Source organism: Anguilla anguilla, chromosome 7 (assembly GCF_013347855.1).
Source record: "Anguilla anguilla isolate fAngAng1 chromosome 7, fAngAng1.pri, whole genome shotgun sequence".
Classification (NCBI taxonomy): Eukaryota; Metazoa; Chordata; class Actinopteri; order Anguilliformes; family Anguillidae; genus Anguilla; species Anguilla anguilla.
This window is the reverse complement of record NC_049207.1, coordinates 6,948,694-6,966,382: the sequence shown is the minus strand read 5'-3', so window position 1 is coordinate 6,966,382 and position 17,689 is coordinate 6,948,694. Positions and strand designations below refer to the sequence as shown.

The window sequence follows — 17,689 nt, the reverse complement described above, 5'->3', positions numbered from 1 at the left end:
GCTGAGGAAGATTTGGGCCTAGATGTTGACGGACACGTTTGGAATGCTGGCGTGTCTTACCGGCCGCACACACACACACACTCTCACACACACACACACACACACACACACACACACACACACACCACACACACACACATGCACACGCACACTCACTCACACACACACACACTCACTCACACACTCACACTCACACTCAGACACACAGACACACACACACACACACTCAGAAGGAGCTTGTACTGTGGTTCAGTGAAAGCCAGGTCTGTGTGTGTCCCTGCAGCCCTGGCATGGCTCCCCGCTGGCCCTGAGCCTGCCCTCTGGGCGCTGCCCGGCTGTGGGACAGGCAGCCCCTGTGTGGCACACAGATGTGAGCTGAGCCGGGCCTTTGTGCCGCGCTGGCTACGTGCCCCGCCGGAGGAGAGGTGGAGGCGCAGAGAGGGGGATGGAGAGGTGGAGGCGTAGAGAGGGGGGATGGAGAGATGGAGGCGTAGAGAGGGGGATGGAGAGATGGAGGCGCAGAGAGGGGGATGTACCAGCTCCTCCACCCCCCGGCTCTCCTACCATTTCGCCTGATTCATCCTACGCCGCACTGCACCTGCACAACTTTCCTCTCCATCTCTTTTGGGCCATTCCTTATGATCTCCCTGCCACTGTGCCCTCCTGCCACTCCGCCCTGCTTCTCCAAACTACCACTCCACACTCTCCCCTCTCCTCCCCTTCCTGCTCTTCCCCTCCCCTCTCCTGCCTGCTCCAGTCCTCTCCTCCCACTCCCTGCTGCTCTTCCCCTCTCCTACCATTCCCCTTCCACTCTTTCCCCTGCCCTCCTTCTACCACCCTGTCTTCAGTTTTTCCTCACTTTCTCTCCTCCTCTCTCCATGGCATCCCTCCCACCACACACACACACTACAGGGCTGTCCTCCTGTGTGCTTTGAGTCCGGGCCCAGAACTGGTCCTGTGTGCAAGTGTAACACTGGACAAGCCCGGCTCTGTGTGTGTTTATTCAGACAGGACCTCACAACTGCTGATTGGCTGAGGCCGTGCGGGTTCCACGGTGATTGTAAATCTGATACAGTGACAGTTATTCACACGGCCCGTTTGTAAACGGTATCACTCCACAGACAAACCGTTACTTGCTAAATAAAGTAACTAAATAAATGATCGTCTCATCAATTCATTGTTTCCAAACATGACCGTCTTATAAAAGCAATACGGCACTTGAGGCCATGCTGTATCGTGAGGACAGTCACAGTTGCCAGTACTCTGTTTTGTGTAGTGCCTAACCACTCTCCTGTACTCACAATACAGTATAATCACTCACACGCATTCACGATATAGCACAGCCTCGAGTGCCGTATTGCTTCATTTCAAAATAATTTCAAGGCACTGGAAACCATAATAGTACCCTTCTCAAGCCATCCTGGCCAGGACTGGAACCCTTCCTCCCTCTGGTTTGGGGACCGCAGCGTCACCGCTACCCAACGCCCCCTTTCTGCCGCAGTGAAACCGGTCAGGCCCGTGTGGGCCGTATGTCCCGGTCTGATCCCGGTTCGAGTCTTCGGGATTTGAACGTGCTCCAAAAAAATGAGCGAAAAGGCCCCCTTACACTGTCAGCGAATATATTAGCCCCGCTCAATTATCTCCCTTTAATGGCACATTAAAAAAACCATCATATTCATCAGAGGACGTAAAGATGTGTGATTTCAATTTTTTCCACAGCCTGGCTTTCAGTAGAGCCTTCTCGTTTGTGTGGTGCGTTGGGGGATGGGGGGGGGGGGGGGGGTAGGGGCTGGGGCAGGGGGTGTTGATTGGATCATATCGGAAACATTTGGTCATTTCTGCCTCATTTCCTCTCCGCTCGTCGTCATGGAAGCCATCAAATTACGGTCGTTACGGTTGCGCGGTGACGCCCGTCCGCATCATTAAATTACAGTTATTTACGGCCGGGGGGCGGGGCCGGCAGTCCAGAGCCCTAATTAATATGTCAGCGTTTTTAATTGTTGCTCTTATAAGCCTTAAATGAGCCCCCTCAAATGTTCGAGCTGCACGTCCCCCCATAAAGTCGTTGATCAAGTCTACGCAGGCGTGCTCAGCGTGTTGTGTGTGGTGTTGAGAGAGGGTTTCACTCTAAGTATTTTTTTCTGGCAGGTTTTGTTTTCTGTTTACTCAATTTTGGCCGTAGCGTAACCTGTATTTTTTAATGTGTTTAGAAGATAACGTGTGCTATTAATGAAAGATTTCATTTTAAGTATGCATTGTATGTATGGAATAGCATGGACAGTAATACATTTTATCACTGGAGAGGGTCCATTTCAGTCATAACCTGTAAATGTGTTCCTTCGGCAGGTCATGAGTGCCTCCAGTAGCGGGCCTGTGGAGAACATACTGACCTCTCTGGAACTGCACCTGGGCGCCGGCCACCCAACCTCCCGCTCTCTCCCACCATGAGTGAGTACCTGTTCTACCTGCGCGCACCTGTGCCGAACCCACAGCAGCCCTGCGTGCATTAGCAGTGGACTGGCTTAACCCTTTCAGGCATAAGATCACAAGTATCACTAACTGAACATTCCGATACTGATGTAACAATCTCGACTGGTAATTGAAAGAAATGGAGTTCTAGAACAGAGTTCTAGACTCCGAATTCTGAGAAAACATTCCAAAAAAACCTACTCTTTAGTAGGTTAAATAAGTTTTTTTCTCCCGGCCTTCAGCTTGTGCGGTTGCGTCATCACTTGCGCATAGCAGTGCAGCGCTGTACGGTACTCAGAGCTTCTGCTGTCCGGCACCCTGCTGCTGCGGCCGTATTGGAATGGAGAGCTCGTTCCGCCCCATAGCACCAGCGCACCGTCATGTTTTTTTTTTTTTGGGGACGTGCTGGGAAGGGGGCGCTGCCGGACATTCCACAACAACAGTGGTTTACGTAGCATGCTGGGAACTGAGGGGGCGTGGCCCCCCGTTCCACTGAAGCCCAGCGTGTTACCCCCGCTGGGGGAGGAAGCTGCTTTTCCATGGAAACCCCCGCGGTGTTGCTCCTCGCTGTGGGGGAAATAAACCTGCTTCGCCGCGGTCTGTGCGCGCTCGTAGTTTTCACCCACTTTACATGTACGGGCGTTTAGACGTCTCCAACGAGCCGCTTCTTCACGTGAATCACATCGAAACTGTTCATTTCCTTTTTCGGTCCCTGGGCTGGAAGGTTGAAACGAAGCAATTGTAAACAGGCATTAGCGAAGATATCATTAGCGGTACTCCTGGACCGATGCCCTGTTTTGGAAGGTCTCCGTCCCGCATGTTTTCCCGCAGGAGAGTGCATTCCAGGGGTGGGGACGGGGCTGGAGGTGGGGCGCGAGGTGTCCGTATACAGGCGGGTTGCTGGTGGTGTATGAAGCTCATTGAACTCTGCTCCTGTGACTACTAAAACATTGTGCATAGTTTATTTAAATGTCTATTTGAGAATGAATTCCGCATTTGAATATGTCAGGGGAAGGTAATGGCAAATGTGTTATTTGTACAGTGTTGGATAAGTAGTTTTGGGCTTAGTTTGGGAGCCACGGGTGTAGGATACAGCGAGTGGTGCAGCACCCTGGGAAGAGAGGTAATTGTCAGGCTGTGGGCTATTCAGGTAAACGCTGAAACGAAAGAAAACCCCCTTCAGACTGTACCCGTCCATGACCAGCCTTTACAGTAAAAGCACGTTGGTTATGAGCAGTGTGTCGTGGAGATGTGTGAAGGAGAAGTTGGTCTCTCTGCGGTTCCGCTCGCTACGGGGGGACCTGCGCACTTCAGTCCACACCCAAACGATAACTCCGCAGAAGAAGCACGTCATGGTGTGCCGAGTTTCCCCTTCCTGTCACTCGCAAACGTGATTCGGTTCACCTTCCTGGGCCAACCAATAAGCCCGACAACGGCCGTATGGGGAACAGAAATTAGCAGTGGATATTTAAGCGTCCTCATTTGCGAAATGCTCGCAGCTCGCGCAAAAAGCTCCATGCCATATACTCATGCTATAGGCTACTACGCTTGGAACAAGTAAGCTAAAGGTTACGGGCTTTATTGACAACATTTTTCGAACTCTGGGTTCCATTTAAGTCTGAGTTCACGTCCTGCTTTTTTATTTTTTATTTTTTTTTAACGAAAGGTTTTGATCGGTAAAGTTCATGTTGTCGCCGTCGTCGTCGTCTTGCACTAATTAGCCTAATTAAGCCCCCCCCCCGTCCACCTGTGGCGCACGGAGATTTACACACTAATGACCTCTGGTGTTAATTAGAGGCCGATGAGTCGCGCGCTAACGACGGGGGGATTCGCCGAATGAAAGGGCGAGGCGGGAGAGGGGGAGGGAAACGGAAGTGACCCGGGCCGCCGCCCAGGCCGTGCGGAGAAATCGACGGTCTGAGGAGCTTTGCGGGCGCGACGTGACATTTCCCCAGAGTCTCTGCTCTCCCGTAGCGGCTCCGGGGACGAGCAGCTTAGGATGACTGACACGGGGATGGCGGGAAATTAGCATTTTTACTGTGCGAACGGAATTTGGTGCGGGCGGTGGAGGGGGGCATCGAGCGGAAACTCCCCGGTGAACGTGATCGCTGACTCAAACTCTAGTCTCCCAAGTAGTGTCATCTACTCAGACTCCAGAAAGAATGGTGTTTCAGGCGCTTGTCCAAGAAAACGTCACGGCTTTGAAGCTGCTTGCACATGATCAGCGTCAAAACGCTCGACGCGGCGTCAAACCGTTTTAAAGCTGCTTTACACACGATCAGCGTCGAAGCGCTTGACGTGCTGCCGAACCATTCATTTCATATGGAGGGAAAGTTGATGCCCAAAACTTGGCAGCAGGTGGAAATGAAGGCGCGGTCACGAACCCACGAAGTTCACATCATGACGCTGACATTTCGTAGCGCGTCCAGTCACAACGCATCTTTGTATGACGCGGCTGACGTGAACATGGAAGAGCAGCTTGTTGCTCCTGTCTACCTGGATGGATGACGTCTAGTCTCAGCAGCTGGCGACGGTCGATTCTTCACGTGTAGTCACCGCCTTACTTGGCGGTTTAACTCAGAATTTGATTCTTGTCATGTGACAGGGGCTTGGTACAGAACTCTCCTTCATTGAACCACAGGGGGTTCGGCCTGGTAGTGCAACGGTTATCTCTTACCATTAACGCAGTCACATGGCTTCTATTTATGGCACGGAATGCAGAATTTCTGAGCGTGGCGTTTAAAACCTGAGAAATGACCCCAGCGAATTGATGATGTGTACACAGAAGCACAAGTTAAACGATTGCACGGTAACGGAACTGCGGCGAATTGGAATATTGCCCTTGCGGTTTGAGACCCAGAAAACGGCGTTTTTTGCTTATTTGAATGGGCTCCCTAACAGTTCAGCGGATTACACCACGAGCCGCTCGGAGCTTGTGATGCAGCACTTTAGCGTGGTTAGCACGGTGACTGTATCTCGCGCGCAGCACGTTAGCGTGGTTAGCACGGTGACTGTCCCTCGCGCGCAGCACGTTAGCGTGGTTAGCGCGGTGACTGTCCCTCGCGCGCAGCACGTTAGCGTGGTTAGCACGGTGACTGTTCCTCGCGCGCAGCACGTCAGCGTGGTTAGCGCGGTGACTGTTCCTCGCGCGCAGAATGCAGGTTGGCACATGCAATCGGTCGCCGTGTTTGTTTCCTGGTAAACCGTCAAAGTAATTCATGCGACAGGTTTAGCCAGTTTAAGTGGCTGCTTTGTCTCCGTGCGAGAGGGTGTGTGTATCTACCGAGGGACCCGATCCTTTTTCATTGTATTTTTTTTTTGTTGTTGTTTTTTTTTTTTGTTTTTTGTTTTTTTACAGTATCTGCAGGTTCGGCAGGTACACAGGAAAAGTAAGCGCTCAGACTCCCTTTCGTTTCCCTGTGTCAGTTCCGCTGAGCTGTCCCCGCACGCCGAGGCCACAGTTCTGTTTTCACAATGGAACTGACCCTCCCTCTCAGCCGGCTCTTCCTGTTTCTCTCTCTCTCACCTCTCTCTCTCGCATTTCTCATGTTGCTCTCGTTCTCTCCCCAATGCACAGTAACACACTCTCTATACTAAATAACGCAGGATTGCCTGACCTCCTGCAGAGGCTGTGGTCCACGCAGCACTGGGAATACAGTACTGTGATCCAGCACAGTACTGAGTTCTCCCCCACAAAAGACTGCAAGCCTGCAAGTTTAATTTCTGATCTTTATTGTTATTTTTGCCTCTCTGGATTCCTTAATTCAGTTTCTTCATGCTTTATTTATTTTGCGATGTGATGTCATCCGAATATGTTCTGGCAACAGGAGCGTATGTTTGTCCTGCCAGTGAAGCTAATAGTAATTGTATAGCCTGTATTCTGTACGAGCCTCTTCCCTCTCCGTTCACTGTACTCACTGTTTCTCTACGGGTGTCACACCGAATACCAAGTTCACAGGTAGGAAGTGACACCCAACCTGCCCCTTTCCCAGCATGCCTCTGGGCATGTGCACAGAGACTCCTTTCAGCTCTGCAGCGTAGCGGGATTGTGGAGGCCCCAGCTCAGTTTTGCATTGTTGTGGTTCCAGAATGTTCCGCTCTGGAATACAGCAGTCAGCCTCCCTCCTCCAGACACGCTCATTTCTGAAACGCTGCCTCTCCGTCCTCTGGATATGTTAATTTCTCAGACGCTGCCACTCCGTCCTCCAGATGGCGGAGATACTTGGCGGCGGGAACGAGGGTCCGTGATGTCACAGAAATTGGCCGCGACCGCGCGTCGGTGCTCGTCGGCCACAGGAAGGAAACCGTCCTGGAATATTATAACATTTCACTGTAAACAGTGGAACGGCAGGAAATGGATCCTCTGCTCCGGCCTGTAGAGGGACGTGTGTTTTTCACAAAAAAAATGCGTGCTTCTCTCTCTTCAGGGCCGAAGCGTATTTTATGCGCTCTGATCTGGAGCTAAATGCGTCAAACGCACAACCCCTAAACGCCGTGCGCTTCTGATGCGCTGTCATTAACCCTTGTGGTGATTACGTGCGATCGTGTGCTGTTCTGCCAGCGCACGGCTATGCGTGCAGCGCGTGTGTGAACGGTGCACCTGTGTGTGCTTCGTGGGTTGAATTTGAATTTTGATGGTGTGTGTATTTGTGTCTGTGTGTATTTGAGAGGGAGAGGGCAAGGGATGGAGAGAACGAGAAGAACATGTCTTCGACCAGTAGTGGGTGTGTGTTGTGTGTGTGTGTGTGTGAGTGTGTGTGTGTGTTTGTTTTTTTGCGTGCGTGTGCGTGTGTGCGTGTGTGTGTGTGTGTGTGTGTGTGTGAGAGTGAGTACACGGGTCTGTACTCTAAAGGGCCAGAAAGGTCCGGCAGCTGAGGGAGTTGCTGGCATCCTGGCCAGTGAGGATGACCTCTCTTTCCATGTGTGTTTTCGTGAAAAGGGCACGTTTTGCTGGGCACTGCATTTTCCAGCCCGTCTTCCTGCTGGACGAGTGGGGCAGTTCTCCATGGGAACTGCTCTTTAATGTGACTCCTCCCACAGGAAGGAAGTGTGCATCTCCGCCGCGGGTGGAGGAAGGGCCATGCTACGGCCGCTAGGTCCTGGACTTTTGGCGGTGCGACCACGGCCGGCCTTCCTGCGCTCCAGTCGTCCGCTGCCCTGTCCTGCTGCTCTCATGAGAGAAACACTCATCTGGGCCTGAACCCTCATGAAACGTATACCCCTCTGTACCTGAGTTTAGGGTAGATGCTCTGGCTGTTATGTACCCATAGCCCAAGATGAATTAAGACCGCATTCCCAGAATTCCACCTGCTGGAGGCCCAATGGATCGGAGTTCTAATCAAGTGACACACTGCCTTACACATCGTAAGAGTCGTGCGTTTACAGCTGTTACATTAGACGCACACTGTGAACATCCATCTGTGTGGAGAAGAAAGGACAGACCGGAAGTATCCGTACTGCGCTCTGAGCAGCCGGAGTCAGAGTCATTTCTGTCTGCCCGTTCCTTTCCGACACGTCGTCCAAGGGTGCATCCGTTCTCATTTTGCAGAGCGCTGTAGCTGAAACGTCGGGACCGCTGGAGACGTTGCGGCGTTCATCTCCCACTCTCTGTGGAGGTAGTAACAGTCGCTTATCCGCTGCACCTCTGCAGTCCAGTGAAGCTTGCGGAATGGCCGATGGAAGCGGAGCCTGCGTGCTTTCCTGCTCTACGTGCTCGAATTCGCTATATGCTAATTGAATGTTGCTTCATTTTTTTTTTTTAGCTTGAAAGCTGTAGGGAGGGGGTGGGCAAACGCCTGCGTGCCTTTCCCTTTGTGAACGATCGTTCCTCTCGCGAAGAAACGATTTGACCTTGTCGTCGATGTGCTGTCGACAGTCACGCTTCACAGTTACCACAGAACTGTGAAAGAAAAGGCTCGTAAGAAACGAGCGTGGTAATAAGGACGGCGTAAGGACCAGTCTTATTGTTTCACGGGGGGGGGGGAATCATTCAAAGCCCCAGCGTTTTATTGGGGCACGAAGCCTGTAAGGAAATGAGTCTTTTGAGGACGGCAAGTGATATCTTTTTGTGCACGTACATGTGATGTGTGTTCATAGCAGCCTTCATAACAGCAGTGACTGACGCGTGTGCAATTATGCACAATAAACAGGCCGCGATCCATTTAAATGTTTTTTTAAAATGCAGCTGAAAGCACGTGTCCATCACCGCAGCTTTGTTCCTGTCTGCTTACAGTTCCCACAATGCATTGCGCCTGGCCCTTCTGCCTGCTGGCTGAAAAGCTAATTCGTTGTGAGACGCAAACCATTGTCAAGCTTCACACTTGGAGCTTATCTAAGCATCTATTGTCTGTATTTATGCCTTTTAAGTGAAAAAGAGTGAGGTACAGTCAGGAAGCTATAAAGTTGTAATTTTATGATATCTGCAAAGCACCAGACACGTGGAAGTGTGTTTTGGCTTTCATATAAGATAAGATGGCCAATAAAGTAAAACGAGGAAGTCAAAGACCTTTTCAACGTGGCCCTGCTGTAGTGTAGGTGAGAAACGCAGTCTAACTTAAGTCATCTTAAATGTATGCTGTAAATCTATTGTTCAAACACATGTGCGCACACTCTGAAGTTGATTTGTTTTCTGCTTCAAGTGTTTATGCACAAATATGAGGATAAATATCAGATGGCAGGCATTTGTTTATTTCATGCCCATTTTTTTCCAATGCGGCCCTCAAAGCATTCCTAAAGGGATTGTTCGCCTTCTGGAGTATTTTTCAATGTTATTCCATTTTTTGCTTTAGTATTCCGTTGGCACAGGCTGGTTTTGTGCGCAGTGAAGGATATTTTAGAATTTTTCTGAAGACCTACAGGCTTTGTAATGGCTGGAGTAGGTATTTGTGAGTTTGTGGTTGAAATGCAGAAAAATGCACTTCAGCTCGAAAGCGGATTATGTAGTCACGCGATTCCTCCCGAGGCTCTTTTTTTTTTTTTTTTAAATGATGTTTAATCTTATTTTCAGTTGGAGCAGTTTCTTATTGCACATGCAGCCTGTGACTACTGTGCTCAGAAATTAGTGTCAGCACGATGTAAAACAGAAATGTGAGCAAACTGTAAAATGAATGTGCTTTCTGCACGAGCTGCTTTGCAGTTACTTAAAGCGGTTTCTTTATTTAAATCACAGTCTCGAATGCCCCTGTGCCAGCCTTTATAACGCCCACAGGTCTGCTGTAAGCATTTCAAATATCCTGCACTTTAATGAGTAGGAAATCATAAGCATGCTACAACGGTATGTGCTACTATAGCAGTTGAGAATACATTTTCAAATGTAATGTCCCGATACTAAAATCTGGCGGTAATGAAATTCACTTTAGGTGATGTGACTATAACGGTTAATTGAATTTGACTTCATTTTTAAACAGTTTCCTGCTGTTCACAAACTCAGCACCGGTCGTAATTAATCCGAGGCGCAGAGGCTGCTGAACTTTGCCGAAAGCGAAAATAAAAAGCCCCGCAGAATTTCTCCCTCGCGGAGGGGACCTGCAGAGCTAGCTGAACGCACTGCAGCAGCGCTCGCGCTGTTTAATTCACACGCGGCTGCCTGGGGTAAGCGCTTCTTAATTTGAGCATAAATCACTCGTGTCCGCGGCCCGCGGTGGATCGCGTGCCGTCGGGAAAATGCAGGTCTGCACGTCGGGAGTTTCCAGCGAGCTCATATTCTAGACGTTTGTCATGTGACTTGGGGAATTGGTTTACAGCGTCTCGCAAGTTCGAGCCCCACGGGTCGATGGGCGTCGGGTTCATAAATATCCGGAAGCCGGAGGTGCAGACGATGGGAGACGAGGAATGACGAACGGTTATCGCAGAAGGGTACTGGCTCTTTGTGTTTTACACCGCGGCGTTGTGTAACAGACTGTGCTTTCATAAACACCCATTCTCTAGGCAGGGGGGACTTGCTTTTCTTGCTTTTGCTTTTTGTCTTCAGTCTTCACGTAGCGTTGGGCTGCATTTAACGGCGAAACTCGTAGGTTCAGAAGTCCGTGAGACGCTGTGGCTATTGTGGCCTGAAAATGTTCCACGTAACCAAAATGAGTCACTTAATTCAACTGCATGCATTTTTTTTGGATGGATTAAACCCTCCTCCTTGATTTAACAAAGTAGGAATTATAAAGAGGAATTACCTGTTACAGTCCAGGCATACAAGGTCCATAATGAATAAGCCTACAAATGTAGTGCATCTTGCCATGTTAGCTTTTAAAGGAACTCATCATATGTCAGTCATATTTAATGAAAAAATATCTAGATGAATTCAGCTCTTAACAGTTCTGTCTGTTTTTTGCTTGGTCTGTATTTGCCAATATCTGTGTGTTGGTCAGGTGACCACGTTAGAATGGAGTAGCAGCCAATCGGAAGGCCCGTGGCAGATCCGCATCACGGTGGTTCAGCACCGATAAGAATGAAAAGCCTGAACTGAAACTCTTTTACCGCTGAGCTCTCTGTTTGTCTTCATCTGTAATTCCTTTAATGAATCAGACTTTGAGTTGGTCTTTGTTTACCCAAAATTGCACACTGTTGTCAGATAACATGTCCAAACGACAAACCATTTCAAGAGAGAACTGAAGCCATTATTTATAATGGTACAAGGTCCCTCTATGAAAATAGAGCTTGGATGATTAGCAAATTCCTGCTCCCATCAGATAAACAACCTTCCCCTCAGCATTGGGGGATTCATGTTGGCTACTGCTGTCAGCAAGTTTGAAATCCCTGTGGGAGCCGGGGCTGGGCTCGCCAGTGCCACCGTCCTCACCAATCACAGCCCCTGACACAGATCAGTGCTGACGTCCCCGCCAATCGCAGCCCCCGTCTCAGTGCAGTTTTGTCCTTGTCACTAAGAATGGTCTGTTCCGTTGTGGACAGCCTGCCCCTGGGTCACGTCATTCCCCCGGCAACGGTCGCGGTGGCCAGGCGACAGAAGCGGCGGGATCCAGACTCCCTTTTTGGGGGGGGGGGGGGGGGGTGTCATCCCCCCCGTGGCAGGACTGTGCAGAAGAGCTAAGCGCCAGTCCGGGTGATGGGAACAGGAAGAGACAGGGGCAAACAGGAAGTGAGTGGGAGAACGCTGATGTCACTCTGGTTCATGGCCCCCGGGGGCCAACTTGTTCCCCCTGGGCCTCATTCCATTTGTCCGCCCTGGCCGGGTGCCAGGGGGGGGGGGGAGCGAGAGGCACTTTGGGTGACTGAAGCGAAGCGGGTGAATGTTGTTTTAGTCCAGAGCTCGGCTCCATGCTGCTCACACAGACCCTGGGGCCGGGGGGCACGCTAGATAACCTTGCCTTTGTGATGCGGCTCCAAAGCATTGGACAACAAAGTACACACCAGCACTGCAGCGGCGAGGTCCAGTCCTTATGCACGTCTGTATGCTAGCGCACAGGAAGTCTGGAGGAGAGAAATTTGTGTATACACCTCCAGTCACCACCCGGTTAATCTCTAATATGTAGTACATAAAGATTATTCACACTTGTATGCAAGGTTGCATGTAAAAAAATTTCTATGTTTTTTTAAAGAAAATTATTATCTTTTATGAAATTGCAGTTACTGAAAGACAAGTATTTTGTATAACAAGTAGGGTTATCTTTTAAAATATATTTTCCAGTATTAGTGACATCCCAAATTAAAATTAGCATATTCTGAATAAAAGTCCAGCAAAAATAAATCTGCCTTAATACGTCACCTTTTTCAGTTTATTTGAATCGTAGGGAACTGCATTGTGGCGCTCCCACGTCTTCCTGTTTCACTGGGGTATAAAAATGAGGTAACGCACATGTAAAATCCGTGTGTCATCCGTCACCATGGGGACAGGCAAACAACTCCCAGAAGAAACAAGTCAAAGGGCTGTTGACCTTCACAAGTTGGGAGATGCTTAAAAAAAAATAAAAAATTTTGGAGGGCATTTTACAATAGTTTGTCTGAAGGTGATGTTTTTATTAGCTTTTTTTTCTCGCTGGAGTAGCATATCGCTTTCTGATCCTGTTGGGTTGAACCTTTTTATTACCCAACACATTTTAAGCCTGTGTTCAGTACGTTGTGCTTTTTTTTCCCCGGGTACAGAATGTAAATGGTGTCGTGCTGCGACACGCCGCTGGGCTGAGGCCGAGGGTGAAAGGGCCCGAACGGCGAAATTGCCTTCGCTAAATAGCTCTCCCGTCGAAAGGCCGGATGAAATTTAATCAAAGGCTTCTTTTCATGACTCCGCAGCGGCTAAAATTAGAACGTTCCGCCAGCGGAAATCGCGGCGTTTTCTGCCTCCGCTTCTCAAGGAGAGAGAAAGAGAGAGAGAGAAACTGGAGATGGGGATGGAGAGGAAGAGAGAGAGAGAGAAAGTGGCGGATTTAGACTGCGGCGGCAGTGTCAGGGTGCGCTTTGGCACGGAGAACCGGACGTACCTACTGTAGCGTACATGACTGGGCCTTCGTACCAAGAGGCTGATTTCAAGCTCGGGAAAGCCTGTGGACTTTTAATTTATTCATAAATCTTTTTTGTGGGAAAAAATATTTAGATGCAGACATTTCATCAACACCGTTCCACCAACAAGCCCTAACCAAGACACAGTCCACCGGTGGTGTTCACTGCCAGCATGGATTCAGTCAGACTGTGTTGCTGCTGGTGGGGAGAGCTCTAGAAGGACCAAGTCAGAAATTCCTCTGGCTGATAAGGAAATGCAGTGCAGTGTATTTTTTTTTTTTACGGTGTGAATGTATGGCAGGCTTTGGTCCAAGTGTGAGAGCTGAACAAGGACCTCGGCCAGCAGCGCTACTGTTTGCGAATTCAGCATATCGCTGTTTGCTGTGAAAGCTCAGCGTGGCTTATCTGCTCACTCTTTAAATCGGCCAAGTTTGACCAAGTTTGTTCCTGACCGTATCGCAGATTTTTTGAGTTTGTTTGTTTCCCCTGCTGAGAGAGGCCCGCGGTGAACAGATTACCGTTACCTCCTTCCCGCCATGCCCAAAACCACTCCCAAATCCACTCTCAGACGTGTGCCTCTCACATTTCACAAAGCAGGACTGCTGAGTTAGCTGGATAACTGTGCTGAGTGAAAACCCGGAACAGCTCTTTTTACTCCAGTCCTTGTTCCAGATTTGGGAGGGTGCAGTTTTAACATCGTTGCGGTTATCCAGCTAACTCTGTCATCCTGCTTTGTGAGATACCCCCTCTGTGCAGAACAGCAGTCATCGCTCTCTCCTAGCCGAGGCAGCTGCTCCTCTTGACTCAGGCAGCCAGGCAGGTTACGTCAGGCCAGAGGGACGCCCCTGCTGCAGGTGACTCGAAGTTCTCTCGCTGCGGTGCGGAGACATTTTCCTGTACCCTCCCCTATTCGTCTGGCCCTGCAGCGCCTCTGAGGGGGTCTGCCTTACCCCAGTCCCCCTCCCCCCCCCCCCTCAGGTTTGGGTGTGTCCTCGCTTTCCCGCGGTGAACTCCCCCGCGGAAAACCCCACGCGCTCCTGAAGGAGGCCCTCGGCTCTTTGGAAAGCACGGCACGGGGTTCCCCGAAGGCTGCGGGCTGGAATGGATCGCAGCTCTGGCTCCTCAGCAGAGACGTATTCACGCAAGTCCGGTCCTGCTGCACGGGGCGGCCCTGAACAGGTGTTCCTTAACGAGCTGTCTGGCCCACATCGATGGCGTCGGATGCTCTCTCGATGGTATCCATCATCTGCCTGTGTGTGTGTGTGTGTGTGTGGTCACAGAGCTATAACAGAGAATGCAGTGTCTGTGCTCACGTTTCTGATGCCTCCAACAGCCGATAATGTAGTGTCAGTGATAGGAGTGGTCTGTGCTTCTGTAACAGCTGATAATGCAGTCTCAGTGATAGGAGTGGTCTGTGCCTCTGAAACAGCTGATAATACAGTGTCAGTGATGGGAGCTGTCTGCCTCTTAAACAGCTGATCACTAGCTATGGTGCATTGTGGTAGAACGGTAGTGTTTCAGCCATGATCCAGTAAAGGTCCCATTTTAATACCAGTCTTTGCTTATCACAGCCTATAGCAACACAGAACTGCACAGCACAGCAGTATGTCTGAATAAAGGCCTAATTAGTTCAGATGTTTAAAGAGAAAGCCATGACAACCTCCAGTGTTTGCTGTTTATTTTCTGTGTGTGTCTGTGTGTGTGGGAGAGCATGCGAGCACTAAAGAAAGTGTGTCTCAAGGTATTGAGAAATGCTTGCAACCTTCGATTTGAACACCGCATTAGGTAAGACATTCAGAGACTGAATGGAAGTTTCAGAGATGTCAAAGGACCAGTAAGAAATGAGTCATTCTTTTGGAGAATCCTTGCCTGCTTTGTTCATCTCTGGGCCTCCTGACTGATTACTTAATCTGCAGGGACGTCCGCGCTCCGTCTTCAACACTCAGTCCGGTTTACTGCTGCTCGCAGCGCTATTAAACAAGAGCAGAAACCTATAAAACACTTTGGATGGCATTAAAATAAATGCTGATTGGTTCTCAGCATCGCCTGGCTCGGCTGTGTAAAGTGGATGGATGCGACGGCGTTAGATCGTGAGCAAAGCCTTGTGGGTAAGCGATGACATGCCGGTGGCCGTAATGAAGTAAGTCCCTAACCACAGCCCTGTTTGCAATCAAAGCAGGAACTTTATCAGAGCTCTCCCTGCCCCCGTGGGCCTGTAGAATCACTTCGGAAGTTTCTGTTTGATTCTGTAAATAAATTTTTTAAAAATTGGCATTCACACTCTTTCCATAATCAAGTCTACAGTTATGCTAGAGAAACCAAAGGTACGGCAATCAAGCACCTTTTGTTGCAGCTGGTGATTAGGCCGTTTGCGTTTGGGAAACTGGGTAATAAATCGTTCCGTTTTCGCTGGTTCCTGTGTGACATCACGGTTTCCTGTTGTGAGAATGGCAGGACGGCAGTGGACTTCTGTCCCCAAGGCTATAAAGCGAAAGGAAAAGGAATGGGGATGTATGAGCACCGCACTAGCGGACTTCCTAATGTGCTTTCTGACTGACACACATTGCTGAAGTCATCACAGTCATTCTGAAGGTCATCGCGGTCATTGTGAAGGTCATCACGGTCATTGTGAAGGCATCTCGGTCATTGTGAAGGTCATCATGGTCATTGTGAGGGTCATCGCAGTCATTCTGAAGGTCATCGCGGTCATTCTGAAGGTCATCACGGTCATTGTGAAGGTCATCGCGGTCATTCTGAAGGTCATCGCAGTCATTGTGAAGGTCATCAAGGTCATTGTGAAGGTCATCGCGGTCATTGTGAAGGTCATCGCAGTCATTGTGAAGGTCATCGCGGTCATTGTGAAGGTCATCACAGTCATTCTGAAGGTCATTGCCGTCATTGTGAAGGTCATCGCGGTCATTCTGAAGGTCATCGCGGTCATTCTGAAGGTCATCACGGTCATTGTGAAGGTCATCGCTGTCATTCTGAAGGCCATCACAATCATTGTGAAGGTCATCACAGTCATTCTGAAGGTCATTGCCGTCATTGTGAAGGTCATCGCGGTCATTCTGAAGGTCATCGCGGTCATTCTGAAGGTCATCACGGTCATTGTGAAGGTCATCACGGTCATTGTGAAGGTCATCACGGTCATTGTGAAGGTGACCACTGATGACCGTTGGCATCTCCACATAGTTCCGTACGTCACCTTAGGGCAGCAGTTCCCAGCCTCGGTCCTGGGGGGGGGGGGACCCCTGTGTATGCTGGTTCTCATTCCAACCACAACTGCAATTCCACGATTTTAACACGCTGTTAATTTTTCTTAATTAGGGGGCTTTTCATGCATTTATGCATGCCATGAAGAATAAAAATCCCATGTTCACATTGTGCTTATTGTGGGATTGCTGTTGTGTTTGGAACAAAAACCAGCACACACAGGGTATAATGCGTGTTTTCAGAACAACAGCTGGAAGTGGAAAAACCTCACGATTGAGAGATTGTCAGTATTAATATAAAAGAAGGGGCAGCTGCTCCCTGGTATTTTCCATTACACCACAGAGGCATTCGTGGCCCTGCATGTTCTCAGGGGCTGTGCACGATGCAAAGAGTGTGTTCACGTATACATGTATGCACGTGCACGTGAAGCTGAGGGGGTGAGCGTGCAGGACGGTCGTGCACTGCTTAGAATGCGTGTGCATTTGTGTGTTCCGCAGTGTGTAAGTGAGAGAGGGAGAGAGAGGTCCCTGGAAGGGATATAGAGATGGTGCAGTGCTCTGTGTGTGTGTGTGTGTGTGTGTGTGTGTGTGAGAGAGAGAGAATGGGAATGGGAAATAAGGAAGGTGCATTGTTCTGTGTGTGTTTGTGTGTGTGTGTGTGTGTGTGTGTGTTTGTGTGTGAGAATGGGATATAAGGAAGGTGCAGTGTTCTCTATGTGAGTGTGTGTGTTTGTGTGTGTGAGGATGGGATATAGGGCAGGTGCAGTGATGTGTGTGTGATGATGGGATATAGGGCAGGTACAGTGATGTGTGTGTGTGTGTGTGTGTGTGTGTGTGTGTCTGTGTGTGAGAGGATAGGGTATAGGGCAGGTGCAGTGATGTGTTTGTGTGTGTGTGTGTGTGTGTGTGTGTGTGTGTGTGTGTGTGTGTGTGATGATGGGATATAGGAAAGGTGCACTGCGGGGTTCTGGGGGAGGAAAACAGTTTTTCCCCTCATAGCTGCTCTTTGCCTGCTTCAGGTCTTTACTCCTACGCACTGCAGTGACCAACTACACTATCCACACACACGCACTGCGCACTGCAGTTACTGCACTCTCCACATACAAACACACACACACACGCTACACGTGAACAAATTCATAAACAACACTAATTTGGAAAATTTAATTTATTTACTTACGTACTTCATTCGATACCAATGTTCTGTTCGTTTGTGTTTTCGTTTGTTAATTATTTATTCGGTATCGCCATGGTAATCTCTTGTGATTCCATGATGATGAATGGCCGTGATATTAAGCCCAGATTTTAAGGCCAGCGATCGCCTGGAAACCCCTTTAGTGGTCATGAGTCATCCGGGATTACAGTCCCTCTGTCATCTCCAATCTGGGCAGAACGCGTGAGCTACTGTTATTGTCAGTTTAGCAGTTTAGAGGAGGAGAGAGAAAGAAAGAAAAAGAAAAAGAGAAAGAAAGATGGGTGATGAGAGCTCTCTCTGAACTCGCATGTGAGATAGGAGTCCCAGGGTGGCTTCCACTTGAAGGCTAGTTAAATGCAATACAAAC

General features: G+C 49.4%; 1 protein-coding gene across 1 annotated transcript in view; it reads left to right on the top strand.

Annotated features, from left to right (window-relative positions):
* usp6nl (USP6 N-terminal like) overlaps positions 1 to 17,689 on the top strand; it is a 69,908-nt gene that overhangs the window by 7,314 nt on the left and 44,905 nt on the right. The window contains exon 2 of the mRNA XM_035425436.1: positions 2,347 to 2,448. Within this exon, the coding sequence (XP_035281327.1) occupies positions 2,445 to 2,448 (4 nt within the window). The 5' untranslated portion in view covers positions 2,347 to 2,444. The remainder of the gene's footprint in view (positions 1 to 2,346; positions 2,449 to 17,689) is intronic.